Source organism: Seriola aureovittata, chromosome 18 (assembly GCF_021018895.1).
Source record: "Seriola aureovittata isolate HTS-2021-v1 ecotype China chromosome 18, ASM2101889v1, whole genome shotgun sequence".
Classification (NCBI taxonomy): domain Eukaryota; kingdom Metazoa; phylum Chordata; class Actinopteri; order Carangiformes; family Carangidae; genus Seriola; species Seriola aureovittata.
In genome coordinates, this window is record NC_079381.1 from 13,987,644 (window position 1) to 14,008,711 (window position 21,068).

General features: G+C 40.8%; 1 protein-coding gene across 1 annotated transcript; it reads right to left on the bottom strand.

Moving 5' to 3' along the window:
* Nucleotides 1–390: 390 nt before the first annotated feature.
* tbx5a (T-box transcription factor 5a) lies at nucleotides 391–18,951 on the bottom strand. Its single transcript, XM_056403793.1, has 8 exons — nucleotides 18,800–18,951; nucleotides 17,818–17,912; nucleotides 16,151–16,270; nucleotides 14,896–15,043; nucleotides 8,044–8,196; nucleotides 4,748–4,839; nucleotides 2,770–3,002; nucleotides 391–2,015 (listed from the first exon to the last, which is right to left on the bottom strand). Exons 1-8 carry the CDS (start codon nucleotides 18,941–18,943, stop codon nucleotides 1,423–1,425), a joined length of 1,578 nt encoding a protein of 525 aa, XP_056259768.1. The 5' UTR covers nucleotides 18,944–18,951; the 3' UTR covers nucleotides 391–1,422.
* Between the last annotated feature and the right edge of the window lie 2,117 nt (nucleotides 18,952–21,068).

A 21,068-nucleotide genomic window follows, 5' to 3' on the forward strand; every position in this document is an offset into this window, starting at 1 on the left:
TTTTTTTTTTTTTTTCTTAGTACCACAATACTGTAGTTGGATAGAAAACCATCAGTATGTCTTTATTGGGTTAGTTTAGCAGTCTGTAATGATTTGGTACTGTGAACGATAACCCGAATGCTAGCTAGCTACGCAGCGATCAACATGCACAGTTAGTGCACGGCGGCGGTGTTTGATTTGAGACAACACTACCCAATCAAAATCCACGTACTAAGCAAATACGTGGTGTATACATTGTACTACATGGATGCGTAATCAGGACTTAGTTGCTACAGCTTCAAAGCGTTGTATTTTACTTGTTGTAATGACACCATCCAACAATAATCAGTATTTATCTGTCTCAAATCAACTGAAAATACATTTTTAAGTCAATTTTGTAAGTGAGTTTCATCATATTACTTTGAATATACCTAAAGGTTGACAGGAGATTTGGATGTAGGCGGGGAAAACTGCAGTGCAGCCTGCAAACTGATGGCTATAGTAGTTGATTGCTGTAAATCTTGGCTCAAGGTGGCAATGAGTGGGGAAAATAAGGTCCAGGTTAAAAATCCACTGCTGCCAGTTTGAATGTTGAAGAAGAGCGTTTAGCCGAAGAGTCTGTGCGTGAATAAATGGTCAAATTGAAGTGCTGTCCTGCTTGTGACTTCTACTGTCATGTTTCCGTTTTCGTGGCATTAAGATTAAATTTGTGACGTGCGTGGTTTTAGGAAACCAAATAACCCTTGTAACAATCTTAAGAGCAAGCAAATTCACCAAAGAGCCACAACAAAAGCTCCCATTTGCTTATTCATTTTTTTTTTTTTTTTTAAACTCATAGCAATTTTACTACAAAGTAAGTTGTTTAACTACAAAAACTTAAAAAGAAAATGAGAACTCAGGCTAACGTGACAGAGGACAATGTCTTTTTTTTTTCTTTTTTTTTTTTACATGAACTTGGGACATGAGTACAAAAGACGTTTGTACTGAAAAAATGATGAAAACATATTCCCTTGTCTTTGAAACACTGACATCCAAAAAACACCACTGCACGAAGACACAATCAACCAGCGGACTGGTGGCAAAGCATGAAGCGTCTTTCTTCTTCTGATCAGTGTCTGCGTTTCCACACTGTGTTCTTTGTTCTGCACTTGAGAGGTCTTTGCACAAGTTCTGGTCCGGCTCCTCTTTGTTCAAGTTTATGTCATTTTCTTGTAAGTGCAGATGCTATCGCAACAGGTTAAGTGATGAAATGCTTGCTCTCCTAGTCAACGTCATCTCATCATTATCCACTGCTGTCTCAGTGGACCAACATTGATCTCATTTCATCTCTAAAAATATAAATATAAGTTCATCTAAACCCCGCCTTATTTTGGTCCTTTTTTGTTTTTGTTTTTCCTCTTAATGTTTTCACTTGTTGAGGGTGAAAAAAAAAAAAAAGCTCTTTTAGCTGTTCTCGTTCCACTCTGGCATGATGCTGACACTATGTACAGTGTGGTACTGGTGTGGCGATAATGTACGTGGGATGCCGTGTGTATAGAGGTACTCGTTTCCCTGTAAACCGGCTGTTGGGGACTGGATCCCGGCCCCAGGACTGCACTGGCGGCCCAGAGTCTGGTGGGTCATGGAGCTCTGGTACATGGCTGCGTGGTGGCCGTCGCCCAGCTGCGGTGAGGCGTGGCCCCCAACCCCGCCGAGTCTGGACACCAGAGACCCTGAGGTGAAGTGAGCAGAGAAGTGCTGGTAGGGCAGCCGCTCCATTGGCTGCATGGTGGTGACAGAACAACTCCCATAGGGTGAGACGCTGGCCCAAGTGTTGCAGCTGATGTCCTCCAAACTGGGAACAGGCTCAGCGCCCTGTGATGCGCTGGCATACATACAGGCCTGCCGCTGGCTGGATTCACTGCGGTAGGGCCCACCGGCCAGGCCGAGGCTCTGGGCGTAGCCGACCGGGCGGTAGTAATGGTCCTCCTCACTGGACGAGCTCTCTAGGTAGGCTTTCTTATAGCTGTGCTCACCTGAGTGGCAGTCGTCCTCCACTGCAGGTAGAATGAGTTAAAGAACAGCGTTACTCAATTTATCTCTTTATGTAAAGTAAAAAATGTACAAATTACAAATGACAAATTATGCAATATTGTCTTTTAATTTTGTTTATTAAGACCAAAGCAAATGATTAAATCCGCTATTCTCCTACTAATTAAATGACTATGATAAAAAACGTGTTATTAAATCTACATTTACATGCTGTACATATAAAGCACACCATGTTTGAATATATTTAGCTGGGATATTCATTGTCCCTTTTATACACACATATGTTATTTGCTAATACTGTGTGAAAAACATGGTATAAGTCCGTGGTAACAAACTAAAAACTATCAGACAAGAGACCAGACATGTAAATTTTTCATTTGGCAAATTCAGGCATATTTACATTTTAATTAATTTTGATCATTGTGTACTGTTTCTAAAAAAAAAAAAATAAAAATACACACAGATCACAATTTTGCATGAAACCTGAATGACAGTGGTAATTATCTATGTGAAGAAATATTCATACATAGGAGGTAATTTTAAACTCTACAACAGATTATTGGTTGTTTTTGACCAAATAATTTTCTTTGTCTATCACTCAGTATATCCCTCAGCTTAATAATAGCATCATTCAAGAGCATTAACAGCAGCAGACTTGATCTGTCATCTTCTTGACATATCAATGTGTCCCATATTAAACCACATCCCCCACACGCCATCACTGTTTTTACTGCAACCTTGTAGAGCAGAGTCTCTCACCTTTCCTCTTGATGCAGTGGTACTCCTGGCTGTGCTCATGTGGCAGGGGGTAAGAGCCCGACTGAGGCAACATGTCCTGTGAGGTGCTTGTGACCCCGTTCTCACACTGGGAATATTGGGAGCTCAGGGTGCTCGGGGTGCCCATGCCCTGGACCTCCCCGCTGAAGGGGCTCTGGCTGGAGCCCACTCTCTGTCGCACTGTACTGCGAGGCACTACTGGATACTCCTTAGTGCTGTGTACAGACACACACACACACACACACACACACACACACACACACACACACACACACACACACACACACACACACACACACACACACACAGACACACACAGACACACACACATACATACAGAGTAGAGTTACAGTTGTTAGTAATTATCCTGAACTGACCTGAAATATTATTGCATATATACTATATTCTATTGCAGTGCACATTAAAGAGTGAACTTGCCGTGAACAGTTAAATACAAAAACAACAAAACTGGTAGTTTAATCCTGTTCATTTCCTTATTTGTTCTCAGAGACCGCTACGTTCACCATGACTGACTCACACAGACTCGGGACACACAGAGAGACTCTCCTCTGGGGGAAACCCTTTCCAGTAAAAATGCCAGCATGTATTTCACTCCTATTAATCCTCAGGATCCGTCAATAGATCATTTTGCTACTTTTTGCCTCTTTGATTTTCGGGATCGCTTCAGTTGAAACAGTGACCTGGTTTTGCAATAAGCTCTCCCTTCAAAATTGTAACCAAGAGCAGACGTGCATGGCTTACTGTACTCGGCCGGATTGGACAATGGCATGCAAGATTGATAGTGTGGTTTGGACTCTCACCAAGCTCTATATATTTGCAAGTTTTGATTGGTGAAATGCATTTCACTTAAAAAGCCGTATTATCTTGTGGCACGCACCTACTTAAAGTAACTTAACGTGCATCTGATGCAATCAAGCGAGCAATTTAAAAAAAAAAAAAAAAAAAAAACTACTTGAAAGCACAGGGATCTAACCACTGTCCAGGGATTCCTCTCTACAGGATAAATCCTGACATTAATCTGAAATGCTTAATTACCAAAACCTTTATTCTGTGGCTCAGAATGAAGGTTATGGGAAGGAAGCGGGATTTTAGCACCTTGTGGAAACGCCAAGCAGCTTTTCAAGTGTTGTATGGTTTGGGATTTTCTGTATTTGAACACATACACACAACGTCTGTATTGGCTGCCCAAAGAGGGTGGGCTGGGGGGTGGGGGTGTGGGGGTGCTGGGGTGGGGGTGGGGGGTTAGTGGGCTGTGAGTTTCAAAACCAGATTTTGTCCTTTGAAAAAGTGTTTTCCACGCAGTATGGACTCCATCCCTCATCTGGACTGAATAACAGAGAGAGAGAGATGGAGAGAGAGAGAGAGAGAGAGAGAGAGAGCAACGTGGTCGTGTACTGCCTTGGCTGCTGGACCAAGCGATACCACCAATTCAGCACACATGCATGTACGCACACCCGCACACCCACACACACACACGCACACACATGCACACACACGCGCACACACACGCACACACACACATATGCAGCAGACGCATTAGCAGTTGGAACATACTGCTAGAAAGAGCTGTGAGGAAGGGAGATGTTGCAGTTGTGTTTCAGAGGTTCTGCCAGATCAGCCATAAAAGTCTTCGGCATGAAAACTGGCCGACGATCAAGAGCTACACTTACATCACTGAAAATAACACTCATAACTAGCTCGCACAGGGGCGATTGAAGGATTAAAGTGGGGCTTGTTAAGTGACAGTGTGTCCAGGATGTCAGCTATGCCTGCCTAATTGCGGTTAACGTTTATCTACTCATTTGACATCATTGAGTTTGTGTCAGCATTTCCATGTATCAGAGCCCAGGATCAATTAAAGGAATAGGTCGCTAACACAATATAGATATGCACGTGCTCCAAGAGGGCCCATCGAATATATACGTTTCTTGAACTATACCTTTGCATTCTGGACATCCTGTGCAGTTCCATGTCATCGCTTCCACGAAAACCTTTCGCAAATGGGTTGTTCTCAATCTTCAGCTGGGTTATCTGAAACAGCAAAACACACTTGACTTTATAGTAACACATACAGTGCAATAGAAACCTCTTGTTGTGCCGGCTGCGCTTCGTCAATACAAGATCTTCAGCTTTGAAGCATTTTTAAAAGAAGTATGGCCACGCTAAAAATGAACTCGCACAAATCGTTTTTGTCCAAAAATAGCAGCTATTTAAATGCAACATTTCAGTATTTGCTAGACTCTCACAGTGAGTCCTCTTCAGCTTGAGGTTCATATAATGACAGTATTACAAAATGTTTTTGTGGAGTTGAGTTTTGAAGTTTTTTTTGGATGCATCTAACTGCTAACGAGTCACCCAGGAGAACGAAACGATAGCTCACATTTCCAGAAACCGAAGATGCTCTGAGGGGTCCTAAACAATTCAATAAAAAGCGTGTCTCAATAAGACATATTTTCATTGCATAATTTATAATGTTACATTTGATGCTCTCTGGCTAAGCAGATAGTTGGCACAAGCTTGACAGATGGAAATAATGTGATTTATGATATGACTAAGTTTTTGGTTAAAAAAAAACAAAAAAAAAACAATGACTTTGTCAAACAACAAAAGCGCAGAATTTGTTTTGAAACAGTAAGTGAATCACAAAGAGGTTAAACACAATCCAGGGATATCCCTCAAGTGAGCAGCGGTTTCTGGCAGGTAATTAGTTGGCAGCTCTTGTGTGCTTCCAGCTTTCTGACAAGACTGGAGGTTTGTCTGCACGCTGGCTGACACTTTCACCAAACCTTGTAAAATCTCTCGTGTGACACTTTGCTAGCTTCTTGTTAATACACACAGCCTGGCAGAGCGTTCGCATATTGTTTCATCTTTTGGAATAAAAAAAAAAAACAAAACAAAAAAAACAAGTTAAGAGTCCTGGTGCACTCTCTATACCCTCTGCAAGTGCTCCAAGAAGAAACACAGCTAGACAAATAATTGCCCATTCCAAAGTGATAGCCTGAGCTCAGTTTACAGAAAAAGAAAATAATATATTTTGCAAAAACACATGTGAGTTCTCCTACTGACTGGGCTCGGAGGATGGAAATAATCAAAGCAGAGAGTATGAATACTATTAAAAATAATTTGGGAGTAGACTCAAGACAATTGGGCAAAAATTCATTCACAACTTCAAAGACTGCACAGTTTTCTAGACTGTGTCCAAACTACGCTCATTAAAATAACTGAGGCCGGTATATTTCCAGATGCTTTGCGCTATTTTAGCTGGAAGAAGAGAAGTGCTCAAAATAAGATTTTCTATTAAATAGAACTTGAATTGAAGCTATAGAGCTGTCGATTTGCATTCGTCTTTCAGCTCAATATTATTTCAGAAAACACAGTTTGGGGGAAAAAAAAAGAAAAAAAGTTTTAATTACAGCTGTGACAGAAAAGGCCTGAGACCAGAGACTTTGACCATTTTCATTAGCTGAGAGTCAAACAGGTGAATTGGACACATGCCTGCTGCAGCACATATTGCTTTAGCAGATGTCATGACTGTTTGATTAGACAGTGGTGGTAACGCGCCTGGAAATCAGAAATGCTTGTTTTTCAGCAGGTCTGGAAAGCCCCAATAATTAGCCCGGGGTTACGATCTCAACCCCCCAATAACATGTTTGGAAATAATGAATGGTTTCTACAGAATGTCGGTCATTTGCGCTTCCTGTTCCCAGAAGCGCGGAGGCTTCGGATTGGCTGCGGGGACATTATGAGCTTTCGCCCCTTTTCTCCCATATTCCCCAAACTAAAAACATGTAGGCCTACATGGTTCTGTGACGTTAAACAGACGCTGTTTACAGATATCTGTGATCCCGAGGTTTTTTTTTTTTTTTTCCTCCCACAAATTTGGACAGAGTAAATACTGAGTTTTATTTCAAGTCTAACTCCAGGAGGAATAAACAACTGCGAGGCTGCGAGGCCTCGAAAAACCACAGATATCCTACATATACCTTCGATTTAATGTTATTATGGGCTTATGCCATTTTCTTAATTGTTTTATGAAAAAAAAAAAACTTCGCATGATTTCAGCTCTTACACAATCAAATAAGCAGAAAAGAACGAGGAAATATTTTATAAACTATTCGTGTTACAGGTTAATGCCCCGTCAACTGACTGCGAGAAACTAAAAAATAATAAATAGGCCTAAATATAATTAAAAAAGAAACACGTTTATTAGATAGATAATTTTTCGTTTTATTTTATTATATTAGCCTGTATTTTATTTTTATTTGGTTTAGGCAGGAGAATTTTTAACCTTCTGTTTTATGTTGCGCATCATGTCACCAACGCACCAAGGGCTATTTTGGTAAATAACAGGCCACAGATAATCTCGTAATGTGGTGATCAAGTTCATATAACCTCCACTGTTTTTTTGCCTGTGTGAAACTGACTGAAAAAAACAACAAACAAACAAACAAACAAACAAACAAACAAACAAACAAACAAACATATTTTGACCAAATAATTAGCACAAACTATTTCAAAGTGTTCATAGTAGCAGAGACCCGCAACTATTTATTTAATCACTAATAAAACCTAGACATAATATTGTTATTACTAGTATTTTCAGCCGTTAATATTGGCTGTTATTATTGTTTCTGTTTTTATCATCATCACCATCATGTGTTTATCCAGCCTGAGGAGTCTGTAGGCCTATCTGTTTTATCTGGAGCTCGTCTCCCTCTACAAAGCGCTGCATAGGCCTGTAACTTGGGGAAAAAAAAGTCTCCTGAGGTCAGACGTCGTCTAGTCGGGTATCTGCAGCTTTCCCTCGTCTGTCAGTGACTCAATCAGAGACTTTCAGCTGACAGTGACGAGGCTTTACTTCGCTATACCTCACAGAGAACCGTGCATGGCTTTTCTTTTTCTCTCCTGCAACCAGCACATCCAGCCTGCCATCAGGAGTTCAGTAGAAAAAAATGCAGGTGACATGGTAAATGTTTATTTTTTTAATTAACCTATTTGATTAGGGTTACGATAAATTAGACCTTTACATTATTTGCATATGATCGGCCTGCATATTTAAAAGTGTGCAACATACGGTCCTGTTTGTATTTCTGCTGCGTTTTCCTTTTTACCTTATTAAAATGAAATCGCTTCATAAAATACGCCTCGCATTTAAAGTTGCCTATTTACTGTGTCGCCGACTGCGGTTAAAAAACAAAAAAACAAAAAACAAAATCCAAGAGGAGCAGGACTTACCTTGTGGTTCTGATAGGATGTAACCGCAATGAAGGCAGTCTCGGGGAAGACGTGGGTGCAGAAGGCCGTGTTTTTGGAGCCAAAGCCGTTATTTTCATCCGCCTTCACAATGTGGATCCTCGGCTGGTACTTGTGCATCGAATTTAAGATGATCTACAATGAAGGAAACGTGGAGCGTATAGCGTTAGATACTTGACTGCACATTATCAACAAAATTTGTGAAAAAGAATAAATAAATAAAAATTTTGAGAAACAGAATTAGTTGTGCACACAAACTTTTCCTTCAGCAGTTGTCGGTGTAAAAAAATAAAAAATAAATAAATAAAGGTGGAGCAGTTTAGCTGCTTTGACAAGGTGTTGGAGCAGTTTAAGAATGCAATGCGATGCAAAAACACTTATATTAAAACTTATATTTCCCCTCACATCCTAGTTTTTGTTGCTTTGTTAGTTTAGAGGTTATTGTTGCTCACGTGTGGCCTCATGAGCAGTTTTCAAACATTTGCATTTCTACAATTTTCTACACTTGCATTTGAGACGTAGACACTCTGGTGCACAGGAGTAGAATGGTCACCACTCTGCAAAACATTTCAGTATTTCTCCATGATAACATATGCAAACATATACAAGACATGGATGAGCATAATGATGTCATTCTTCAAAGATAAAAGGAAGTGAGTCATTCATTGCAGAAAAGTGAGAAATTGTATTTAAATAAAGAAAGCTTGGCAGCTGCTTAGATTAAGGTAACGTAATCCATTAATCTCACAAAACCTCAATAAATCAAATTGAGATTAACTTTCAGTCAAAAACTGCAGCATTAAAAAAAAAAAAAAACGACCCAAAATTACATGTTTGACCAAAGCTAAAACTTTTATTGGACTACAAAAGGCAATGGAAGTTTTATTGTTTCATATATATTTCAAATAAAATTGGGCCATGTGCAGTGTTATTAGAAGGCCCCCTCATTTGAACCTTTCTACTCATTCAAAGTAATAAACGTCAGCCTGAGAAAATGAAGTAAACTCTAAGACTGATTCACTAGCAATATTCTAATTATAGTGTTCCCATGGTAACAGTCATACAGGATGGTGAGATGAGCAATCCCTGAAGAATAATAGACTGACATAGGCACGCTCACTCTCTTGTTGCCTCTCTAATCTGACTAACCTAGTCTGTGCTAACTAATGACTACTACCAGTGGCTAGCTTGGCGACATTAAGACGCCCTCCACACAGCTGAACTTGAGCCTTGAACTTCTCTTTTGAGGCCCTCTCATGCGTGGGCCTTAAGTCTAATTGTTTTGACGGAACAGGGGGTCATGGTCATCGGCCTTGAGGAAATCTAATGGTTTTTATTTTCACCCGATCCACTTACATTTAAAGATTAAAAAAACAGGGCGCTTACCCCCCCCTTTTTTTTTTTTTTTTTTTACACCCAGCTACCCCCACCCTTCAGTCCCATAGGCATTCCTCTTATCTGCTATCTCAAAGGTTGTTTTTGTACCTGCCTTTCACTGCCAACATGAGAAGAGACAAGGGATCGCCCTGATCTCCAGTGCCTGTTGGGGCATCCCGCAGTATTACACATAACCCCAGGTCCTTTCTTAGAGCCGAGTGCACCACAGGGATGATACGATGGTCATCCATTATTAATTTCCAGTTGAACTTGATCTCATTTCATGGTGCAATAGGTTTTTGTAATGGGCAGAAACTGCCTGCCATGCACCTTTTTTGTAGATGCAAGATGATTTAATGGAAGTTACTGACCCTGTGCAGAAAATATCATCACATTGGTGAGATAAGGAGGCTGTTGAAGAGTGGGTGACTTCTGCAAAATTTCTAATCTATCATAAATGAAACTATTTGCAGCAAAGGGGCTTTAGGGTTTGCATACTGGATCTGTTTTTACCAAGAACTGAGTCCTAGACTGAGAAAAATGAAACCTTGTTGGTAAATTTGTCTTCATTCATACTGAAGTTCATTGTTTCCTGTGTTGTGAAGTTATGTCACTGTGCAAATGAAAGCTATTGTTAACCGCACATAAAGCGGCGCTTCCATTCTGTTTGGATCCAGAAAGGCTTTAACTTTCTATGAAAGAGCTTTTTAAAACTATCTGAACACAGTGCAGAGTAAGAAGTAGGTTAAACGAAACAGTTTCCCAGGCATGCGTTCACTGATGGCTTATTTGAGGTCTGCAGAGATACGTCCAAGCTTGGGACAAGACCGCAACAACAAGCCCATCAATGCGAACCCATCATTCACAGCACTACATGGCTTTAGAAGCTACAAATGTCCGCCACTGTGACACATTAGAAGTTGCATGGAAATTTCTAAGTGTACATTTCACCCCGGAAAATAGCACGGTCCACTGGCTGTGGGTTCCCAAAGTCCAGTTATGTGTGTTAGTGGTGGTGGTGGGGGGGTAAAGTGGGGGTAGGGGTGTAGCTGTAGACCACCCACTGGGGCCCCAGCACACGCCTCGTCTCCCAGGCCCAGCCGCTGCCCTGCCTGGGTCTCAGTATCTCTGTGCCCCCCCCCCCCCAGCCTCTGGATGATAGTATTTAATGATAGTGAGGGATCACTTTGGGTCTCACGCCGCTGCCCTTTCCTTTCAAGTTCCACCACATCAGAGAGTTTCCCCGAGCCTCGGGATTAGAAGGCTTTGTACACCATCATCTATTGCTCATCGCACACTGCCATTCAAATATAAACAGTGCGATCCTCACACTCCACCCTCCTGGCCAAAACATGTGTGGGAAGACGGGGAGACGAGTGCAGGAGCAGAGCGAGGGTGGGGGTGGGGTGGGGTGAATAACATTGAGAAATATTCCTGGAGTTGAGAGCGAGATCAAAGCTGAAACTGCAGCTTGGTATGAAACCTGAGACTAAAACAAATGATTTTTAGGAATTCAAGAAAACAACACCAATTTGCTTACATGAATCCATAACAGTGAGTTCACAGTATTACTGTAGTGGTTCAAGAGGAAAAATACAAAGTCAAAGTGTTGACAGCAAAATGAAGTTAAGTATCAAAAGTACTCATTAAGTACAATGTCCCCCTCCAGAGTGAATTACCATTAGCAATGCACTGAGCAGCATTTTAAGGTGAAACTCGTTCAAACCGTGCTTTTGTGTCGTTTAACTGAGAGCAGCACGTCATGTTTTATAAGCTGATCACCAGTTGTTGTAAATTGCAAAGTGCAAAGTAGGACCGAACTACCACAGTCACTACAGCAGCTAAAAGGCACAATATTTCAACTGCAATGCAGTGGAATAAAAAGTATAATGTGCCATAAAATGGAAATACTCAAGTACAAATGGCTCAAAATTGTGCTTAAGTACAGTAGTTGAGAGTAAATGTACGTAGTTACTTTTCACAACTGCTCTGGTGTTTTATTAACGTGCATGTGTGAAATGGCAAGTGAAACCATTCTCACCATAAAACCGTATTCATACCCACTATCCTCAACTAGAGTTCTCTGTGGAATCCACTGAAGGGAGGAACTGATCTCTAATGACTATGTTCTGATCAATATGTAAAATGCTGGGAAAAGTTGACTACATACACTATATGTGCTTATAAGATGTAACCTATTACATATGCCATCGAACCATGCTGTTGTGCTGTGCTGTGTTGTTGCAAAAAACAAACATGCAACTGGAGAAAACAAACAAAAACACCATGATTATGTAAGAAAATGTAGTCTGCAGCATTTTTCTTTGCTATTGCAAACAAGTTGTATATGAAAGTAATTTTTAGAAGACTTTGTTGCAGTTCAACCTGTTAATTATGATTCATTTGAATTAAAAAAAACAAACAAAGTTTGCACATTTAACCCTGCACACAAACACTCAGGCCCCATGTGGCTGTCTTCACAGCAGTCCTGAGCTGTGAGCTCGGCCCTGCTCGGTCCGCAGACGTGTGTCTCATTACCAGACATTTCTAGAAAAAAAATGTCTGTTTCGGGCCTGTCCCGAGCTGTTCCAATCTAAATCAGCAATCTGTTTTGGTCTCAAGTCTCACTGCTAGTAATTATAAATCATCTACAAGTTATTTCAACCAGCTGGACCAACAAGCTGATGGATTAGATTTCTGGCCAGCCACCAGAGTTTCATTTATGAATCCCATGGTGCCGTCTCCCAGCGCAAAACAGTGCGAGCCAGGAACTACTGCAACCAATCAAAAAACGCACGTTAACCCAAAATTTACAACAATGCTGCACATTCCGACCGAGCCCCAGTTTCATTTCGCCAGCTGGGCTTTGGAAAGGCAACAACCACCATTGCTGCCATGTGGATCGATAGTGGCTTTTGTGCATGTGGGTGTGTGTGTGTGTGTGTGTGTGTGTGTGTGTGTGTGTGTGTGTGTGTGTGTGTGTGTGTGTGTGTGTGTGTGTGGTGGAAGAATACACACTGGTATGCATTTTTTCAGTCTCATTTTAGATTCAAACTGGAGTCAATGATACAAATGGCTGTAAAAGACTTGACACTAGTCAGACTACCTGTAGCTATCAGAGTAATTGTTCATCCGTGTTCAGTGGGCATGATAACTGGAATACATTTAATACTTAATTATAATAAGACTAGGTTTTCTGCCTCTTAATGACCTCTTATATTTACACAAAACTACCAAAATAAACAAACTTTTTCTCATCCCCGTTGAACCGTATTGAGTTTTACGTCTTTAAATAACATTAACTGAACACTTTTAATGACTTTGATTTAATTCATTTCCTGGTGTTTTTCCTTTATAATTTAACCTCTGTCCTTAAAAACGGGGCCGCTATTGATGTGCCTCTTTTACCCAACCTCATTATTGTTTTTTTCCTTTAACGACTGGGCCTATTAGTCAGAAAGCTAATTGTGTGACTATTTCATTTCCACAACAAGACATCTAATTAGGCCTCAATGTGCCCATCAACTCAAAATTTTATGAAAACCTGCGGCCAACAGCCTCATTTGTAGCCTGAAAACACGTTGATGAAGTAAGTGATATTTGTGTTTTCTGTTTTGGGTACGACAGAAATAACAAAAGCCTGGGGCCAGATATTGAGTTGAGAATAATGAGGAGTTTAAGTTAGGAAATGGGTACCATGCAATCCCTCGCTGGTAAAAGGGGGTGGGGGGGACGATGGGAGGGGGTACAATTGCTGCTTTCCTTTTTGCTAAAAAGTGCACAACTGCTCCCCTTTACTTATGAAAGCAGACTTCCAGGAGGTCAGCGACTTTATTGAATCTAGGGGGTGCTATAATAAACCCGGCAACGCAAAGCACCAAAGAGGTGTCAGGATGCTTGTGTAACAAACATATTATTCTACTTTACCATCAACATTTGTAGGATGAAAGGAGTCTAAATTCAAAAGATGATTTTGTAATCAGTATTAGAGATTAGAGTTTTTTCTCACAAACAGCAACTTAAAGTAAAGGAGACTCGCTAGAACATTATATTCCTTGTCTTTTACTGTGTGCAAATTAGGGCTATAGCATCATTTATGATGTTCATTATTAAGGAAAGCATCACAAGTGCACATTTACAACTAACTGACTTTGCAGAGGCATTTTTAGACTTTGGTATTTCATTTTAACAAAACTCTTTTTGGGGGAAAAGAAATACTGTTCTGTTAAATTTTTCAGAAATAATTTTTAAGGATGGTCTTACTTGATTTTAAACATTGTTCTCAGTTTTCTGTCATTTAAATTCATCTCTCTTGCATTTCATAGTCAAAGAATTAAACATGATTTCTTTATGCGACTGATAAAAATGGTCAGCTTGTAGTTTTTTTTTTCAAGATTTCCTGAGAGTAATTGTGAAAATAGATTATATTTTCAAATTTTTTAATATTTTTAACTCTTAAATATATTGACTCATTTTTTTTCTTTACAACACAAGCAACCATAGTTTCAACAAAACCTCATAAATTGTATTTTCCTGTCTGTGAATTTTCTAAATGAATACTCTCTCAAATACTGCAGAAAAACTAATTTCTATCAGAAAAAAAATACAAAAATAATTTAAGTTCAAGTAATAAGTTTGAAAGATAACTCTAGACACTTTAGACAGCAAAATAATTAAAAAACAATGCAGCAATAATTTTTTTTAGCACTGAGTATATATTACTTTATACTACTTTGCAAATATTCAGAAAGTCTCCAGTGAATAAATAGAATTCAAACAACAACAGTAACATCAAAACCTCATAAGGTCAGTGAGTTTAAAGGACATGATGCTGGAGAATTGCTGAAATAGGTCTGTTCAATTTTTAAACTAAATTTAATGGACAACATGCAGCCTCAGTGGTTCCTAGTCATGCAAAAAATTACAGTTTAAAAAAATAGAATTTTTTTTAGATTAAAGTAAGTTGTAGTAGCAGTTGAATCTTTCAGTTTTTGAAAGTTAGGCCTGTGATTGTTAAACTCCATGGTGCAATAGGTGTAAATAAGTGGTTTATGAGTCTCAACAAATACACTTAAACTAAATGTTCTCTAACTAATAATAATAATAATAATAATAATAATAATAATTTAAAGTCAGTTATTTTCATCCTTAGTAAACAGTGTCCACTTTGTCTATGTTTTTATGTTCTGGGTAATTTTCATACAAATGCTTAACAAGGTTCTGAGATTAAACGAAGAAAAATCATCAGTCAATGATCAGATGTGAAAACCAGCACTTCATTTGTAAAGCGTGACAGAGAGGCCTACGGATCGGCTGCGCTGAAGTGCCACTGAGCAACAAACCATGCGAAGAAAAATCATTTCTGGACTTTGATCAATGCAGTGCCAGGTTATTATTTCATTCACAGACGAGCAATGTGCTTTAAAGGGTATATAGATGATAGGCCTCGGCACCTACGTGTCCGAACGGGTCCAGGTGGTTGTTGGTCAGTTTCAGCTTCTGGAAGGAGACGAGCTGCCTCATCCAATGCGCCCCCGTGGCGGGAGAGTCCGGGTGAACGTAGAGCCTCCCGGGCATTGCGGGCTCTGCCTTCCCGGTCACAGACCTGAATCACAGCAACACAGTCGCACTGTAATAACACCTTGGGCTGACACATACACACACACACAAACACACACACACACACACACATACACGCCAGCTAACGGTGCAGGCGAGAAGACACTGGAAGACGTGGACCATGTCCGTGGTCCAAAATGTTATTTTAGACATTTTTCATTAGCTTCTAACAATTTAACAATTTTGAAGCTGAGCAGAGAGATTTCAAAATTGAATAGAAATGATAAAAAGAAATATGAAATTAATATATTTCGCGCAAAAAATTTAACCACACACAAAGGACACAAAAACAGAACAGAAAAACAAACAAAAAAAGCCACAAACGCTGAACTCAGTTAATTATGTGTATCTGTTTTCTAAAAACCTTTGCATCTGGGCTTATTTAAATTAAATGGATGGATGAAATTACACACTGTGCCGTCGTGCGTTATAGATAACACAGGTTGGTTTTGGATGGTCAGTGGTCACATTAGAGCTGGTAGAAACTGTCCTCCAACAGAGTTAGATCAGGAGGAGACTTAGTTCCAGGACAAGCTTTGGACAGGTCATTGTCGGCAGTATTGGCATGTGAATATCCTCTTTAAGTAACTCCTCAATGACAGGCACTGACCCGAACAAGGCATTCCTGGCCAAGGTTAGAGAGATCGACATGACACTAAACAAATATGTTTATGCTGCACGGTGAAAGAAAGCCCTGTTGCAGTGCACATATATAGACTGGTAGAGCTTTAGGAGAAGTCATCAAACATCCATTCAGCACCGAGGAGCCAGCTCCGGCACAAACGTCTCCTCTCCCTGGTGACTACACTTCTTGGCAACCATTAAAAAACACACAGTTCATAATTCTCGAGGAATGAATACGTTCACTTCCGATTCTCCTCCATCAGGACAACAATATATAAGATTTCCTGCTGGAGTAAACTCCGCAGAGAGAGATAGCTGCGACCCCCAAAACAATGACCTCCATTATTATGAAATCTCCTGCGCGTAAAGTTGAAGAAAAAGTTTGTTTCTGGAGGGAAAAGTCCTTGAGAGTGATTTTTGTATATGTGTGTGTGTGTGTATGTGTGTGTGATAACCTATATTTACATACCATTTATTGTCGGCGAATTTGTATCGATGGTCGTCTGCAGGAACAACATCCATCAGGAGAATATATTTGGTTTTGGGGTTTAGTCCCGTGACCTTCACTTTGAAGCTGGGGAACATTCGCCTGTAAAGGACAAAAGACGGTTTATTGCGCTTTATGGTATTTTAAGTGTGGGAAAAAAATGGAGACACGCACATGCAAAAAAAAATAGACTGTGGTGTGTTTTCACTGTTTTCTGCTCTGGAGAAGAAATCACAAGAATTCACATCAGAATTTTGGCCATTTTCAAACGTTTAAGATGGTGCAAGCGTCCAGTTAGGAATGAAAACAAATGAGTGTTTTCAGAATAAAGCTCATGACATTTCAATGATTCCAATTTGAAAACTAAACTAACCTAAACTAACCTAAACTAAACTATATTTGGTTTGGAAAGGTAAAGACTATTATCAGAGCAGGGCCTCAGGTCTGTGTGAGACCTGCACATTATAAAACGTTTTTCCACTTTGGGCCAGATTTTTTTTTTCTTTTTTTTGCAGGATCCGTTTAGTAAATCACTTGGATATTTGGTAGGCTATCTGTCATTCAGCAGGGAAAAAAACACATAATATGAGTAAGGCGATCAAGTCTCACGAGTCAGAGGGAAGGGCTGAAGATGAGGAGGGCTGCTGTGTAATATCATTTCACGCCAAAAACGCGAGTGAAATGACTGACGGGAGTATAATGGGAGACTTTGTGCAGCTGTGAGAAAACAACTGGCCGCACCGGAGAGCACAATGAAATGTAGCTGTGTTAAATTATAAATGTTGGCCATTCATAATACACACTCAACCCCACACACACACACAACCCCACACACACACACAAGCACACACACACACACACACACACACGTGAGCCCCCGGCCGTTTGACATGAGCAGACACCAGCGGTCATCATGCATACAGTCTATTACGTGCACGTTCACACTCAGCCGACGCGCGTTATTTTGACTGGATGCAGCCAGAGGGCAAAGTGTGGAGCTGACAGCGAGAAACGTGTAGCTACAGCCGCTGCGTAACATGTTGCATGCAAAAAGGTGTTGCAAGCGGGAAGTGTCTGCATACAGTCACACACACACACACACACACACACACACACACACACACACACACACACACACACACACACACACACACACACACACACACACACACAGATCACAAATGGCAGAGCACATGTTCCCTAAAATGACTTTATTTCACGAGTAGAGAGCAGACTCATACTCAGCAGTTATTTTACACCGGAGGACGGGTTTGTCCATTTGCTCTCTCAGGATGATTGGTCGATGGAATTGCATTTCCCAACAGGGCCACCCAGACTAAAACGTAGCTATGCGGTGCTGCAGAGCGTTAAAGCGTCCACCAGATGCTCTGTGTTTTCTCTGTGGTTCCTCACAGTGTATATTTCCAAAATCCCCACGCAAGAAAAAATTCCAATCGGGGCCTATAGTCCACAGTTGAACTCACAAACAGGCCTAGATAAAATTCATACACACTAATGGCGTGGGGGAAGCCTTAGCAACAAGCACACATGCAGCCAATAAACCCCTGTGATTAGTTCTCCCCAGTTATAATAATAATAATAATAATAATAATAATAATAGGCTTTTTTGTGATAGTTTGGTGTCTTACCTTCCGGCTTTGGTGATGATCATCTCCGTCCCCACCTCGTGAAACTTCATCCACAGTTCCCTCTCGTGCAGGTAGACTTTTATTCCCTCCATTCCCTTCAAAGTAAAACATCTTAGTCTCTGTAGGGCCCGCAGCTTTTTTTTTTTTTGTAAAACCAAAAATAATAATAGAGGGCTTGTTTTTCAGTTTTACGCAGAGGTGCCATACACTATAGTCTCACATGGTTTTGAGGCCTTCTGAGATGGTGAAAAAGCCTGTTGTGAAAAACATCTGCCTTCAGCTGCTGAAGGTGAATTATAAATGATAAATATCTGTAGATTTACGCGAAACATTGTTTTTGATTTTAAAGAAACATGCAAAAAAAATGTATAAATAATCTTTGGACCACTGAGCTGCTAAGCAATAAATAATATAAGATATGTAGTGACAATGTAACCTTTGTGTAACCACTTAGTAACGTAACATCGGGCTGCACTAAATCACTCTGCAGTCTTCAACCTGTTGGGCCTTGGGTACATATTTATCCTAAAAACAATATACAGCAGAATAAGCCACAGATAATGTCTAGCTATGAGCATAGTCTCCTGCAAAGCTTGTCAGAAATATATGCTCATATTCACTCATAAAACCTTGACTAAAACTAATCGAAATGCTTCAAAATCTTAACTTTTAATTATTTTATTTTAAGCCAGTTTCTTAGAGCAACTCACTTATACTGAACTTCACAGCTATAACTTTATTATAAGGCAGACTATATTATATAATCTATAGGCTACATATTTCTTTTGGAAAGTAGCAGGATTTATCTATACCATTAGCGGGCTTTTTTGTTTGTTTTTTGTTTGATTGTGGATATTATAACATCCAAAGCAACAGCGTGAAACCGCGGACGAATATTTGTCCGGTGTGGATGTGTGAGCTCGGTTTGCAGCCTGCAGCAGTGAGAGTGAGAGGCCTGCACACTGACCTGACTGATACTGACCTGCTGGATGTAAGTTGTCTGTGAGGATGGTGATTTGCTCGAGGTCCCGTTCTGTTTCTCTGATTTATTATCGCTCTGTACTTCCCTTGAATCCGAGCCACCAGGAGAGTTTTGGAGGCCAAAAGTCTCCTCTTGGTCCGCCATGACAGAAGCTCCGAAAACTATACCGCCCCAGCTGGAAGACCCAAAAAAAAAAAAAAACATATGTCAGTGTGTGCGTGGGGATCCTCCTCATTAACATTATTACTGATTTCAATGAGTTTATATATATATATATAGGTATATATAGCTTCTGTATATATATATACACACACACACACACACACACACAGGCAGAAACAAGTAAACTTTGTTACTATGTCAACACAAAGTTTTCTCATCTTCGGAAGTCCAGTGTGCTAAATGCATCACGGGCTAAAAACTACAGCTCAGGATTCCCAGCGTTAAAAATAGCACCATATATTAACATATCAACTTGAGTGTTCAGAGTAACAGCATAATAAATCCAACCTACATTAAACTGTCTAAATAAGATGAAGGTTTGGCTTGTGCCAAGATTATTGCTAAAATAAAATCTAGTCTATTTTAGGTTATTGATAGAGATAGCCTATTATTTGAATAAGACCGATTCACGCTGTCTATAGAATCCCCCAAACATTACAACAGTGATGACCTATTTTGGGAAAGAACTACGGCTGCTCATTGATGCAGGCAGCTCACTATAATATTCGGAAACACTTATTTCCTATTCACGTTCCCAAAACCAAAAGGCATGAGCTTTATTGCTATGTGGCGACACGGTGACGTCCAGAACAAAGTGAAACACACTGAAAGAGAAAAATCCTCGCCACTCAGACGGTGTCACTTCTGCAGCGAGCAGCGATTCGTGCAACGCAGAGCAGAGCAGCCTCTATATACTGCGATGTAAAAACCGCTATGAATTGGCAACAACAGTGAATACACGTAGCCGGATCAGAACAGGATCAGCTTACCTCCAAACAAAAACACGTCGCAGCCTATAGAGTTGGACACGGCGGTGGCACAACGTGAGAGAGAGAGAGAGAGAGAAAGAAAAAGAAACACGTCTCGCCTTTAAACTGTGCAACGCTCCCGTTCCCCAAATCAGATAATCCAGGCGTTTTGCTCGATGAAGCTGCACAGAGCCTCCATGAATCCTGCTTTTTTCTCCCTCCTCTCTCCCTCCCCTCTCACAGCTTTAAGTCCAGATTTCCTACAAGCGGAGCAGCGACCGCGGCGATCCTCGCAGAGCTCGGTGACAGCTACAACAAGACGCTCCTTATTGGTGCCTTATTTTAGGAGCTGAAGACCGTTTTTTTTTTTTTTTTTTTTTGTGTGTGTGTGAGCCGACCCCCGCCGAAAAGCGCCGAGCAGTGAGCGGTACAGCCGTGTGTCCCAGAGGAGCAGGTCCGTCACCTCCTTCTTTCCCTCCTCTCTCTCTCTCCCAGTCTCTGCCTTGTCAATTCTACATCCCCCCCCCTCTGCGCGCACACACTCCGTCTCTCTCTCTCTTTCTCTCTCTCTCTCTCATTCTCTCGCGCGCGCTCCCTCTCCAACCCTCCACTGCGCATCAATGATCAACCGTGCGAAGCGGAAGCTGGAGTCCACGACGTAGGATCGGGGGGGGGGGGGGGGGGGGGGGGGGGCAGACTGTGCAGGAATAGTATTGGTTTATACCCCAAATAATAATTCCTTCCAGGTCCCCACCCCAGGTCTTCTGATTTTTCTGCTCTAAACTCCTCCATAATCCCGGTCTGGTAGCAGGAGCCCGTTTGGTATTTTTGCGTTCCTTGCGTCATGACGCGCGACCTCTTCTTCTCTTAACTTCTGGCTCCAGACAGTGAAGTTCATTAAACATAAGACCCCGTCTCAATTTGATAGGCGCATCAGCAGATAATGTACATTGAGTAATCGACCATATTTTTTTTATTGCCTGTACTTCTATTAATACACGGGTAATTAACAGAACCAATTAACGATCAGTTCAGGTTGTCGCTGAATGTTATGAATGAACCTTGTAATGTCCAGTTATTTACTCCCCAAAGAACAAGACACGGAGCACAATACACGCTTCCGAGCAGGAGGACAAATACACAAATAAATCGGAATAGAGTTTATTCGTCTCCTGCGTTAAATCCTATGGCTTCACACAGGTTACACCACCACAGACGTTGGTACATCTAACCCTTATCATGTCGGGGCAAAGACGTACTAATCGAGGCACTGCAAAAAATAACCACCTTTTAAGTTT

Coding starts and splice junctions, on each gene's coding strand:
- tbx5a (XM_056403793.1), bottom strand. CDS start 18,943: ATGGCGGACCAAGAGGAGACTTTTGGCCTCCAAAACTCTCCTGGTGGC. Junction 4,840..8,043: donor CATCCTATCAGAACCACAAG/GTAAGTCCTGCT, acceptor TTGCTGTTTCAG/ATAACCCAGCTGAAGATTGA. Junction 3,003..4,747: donor AGGATGTCCAGAATGCAAAG/GTATAGTTCAAG, acceptor GTCTGTACACAG/CACTAAGGAGTATCCAGTAG.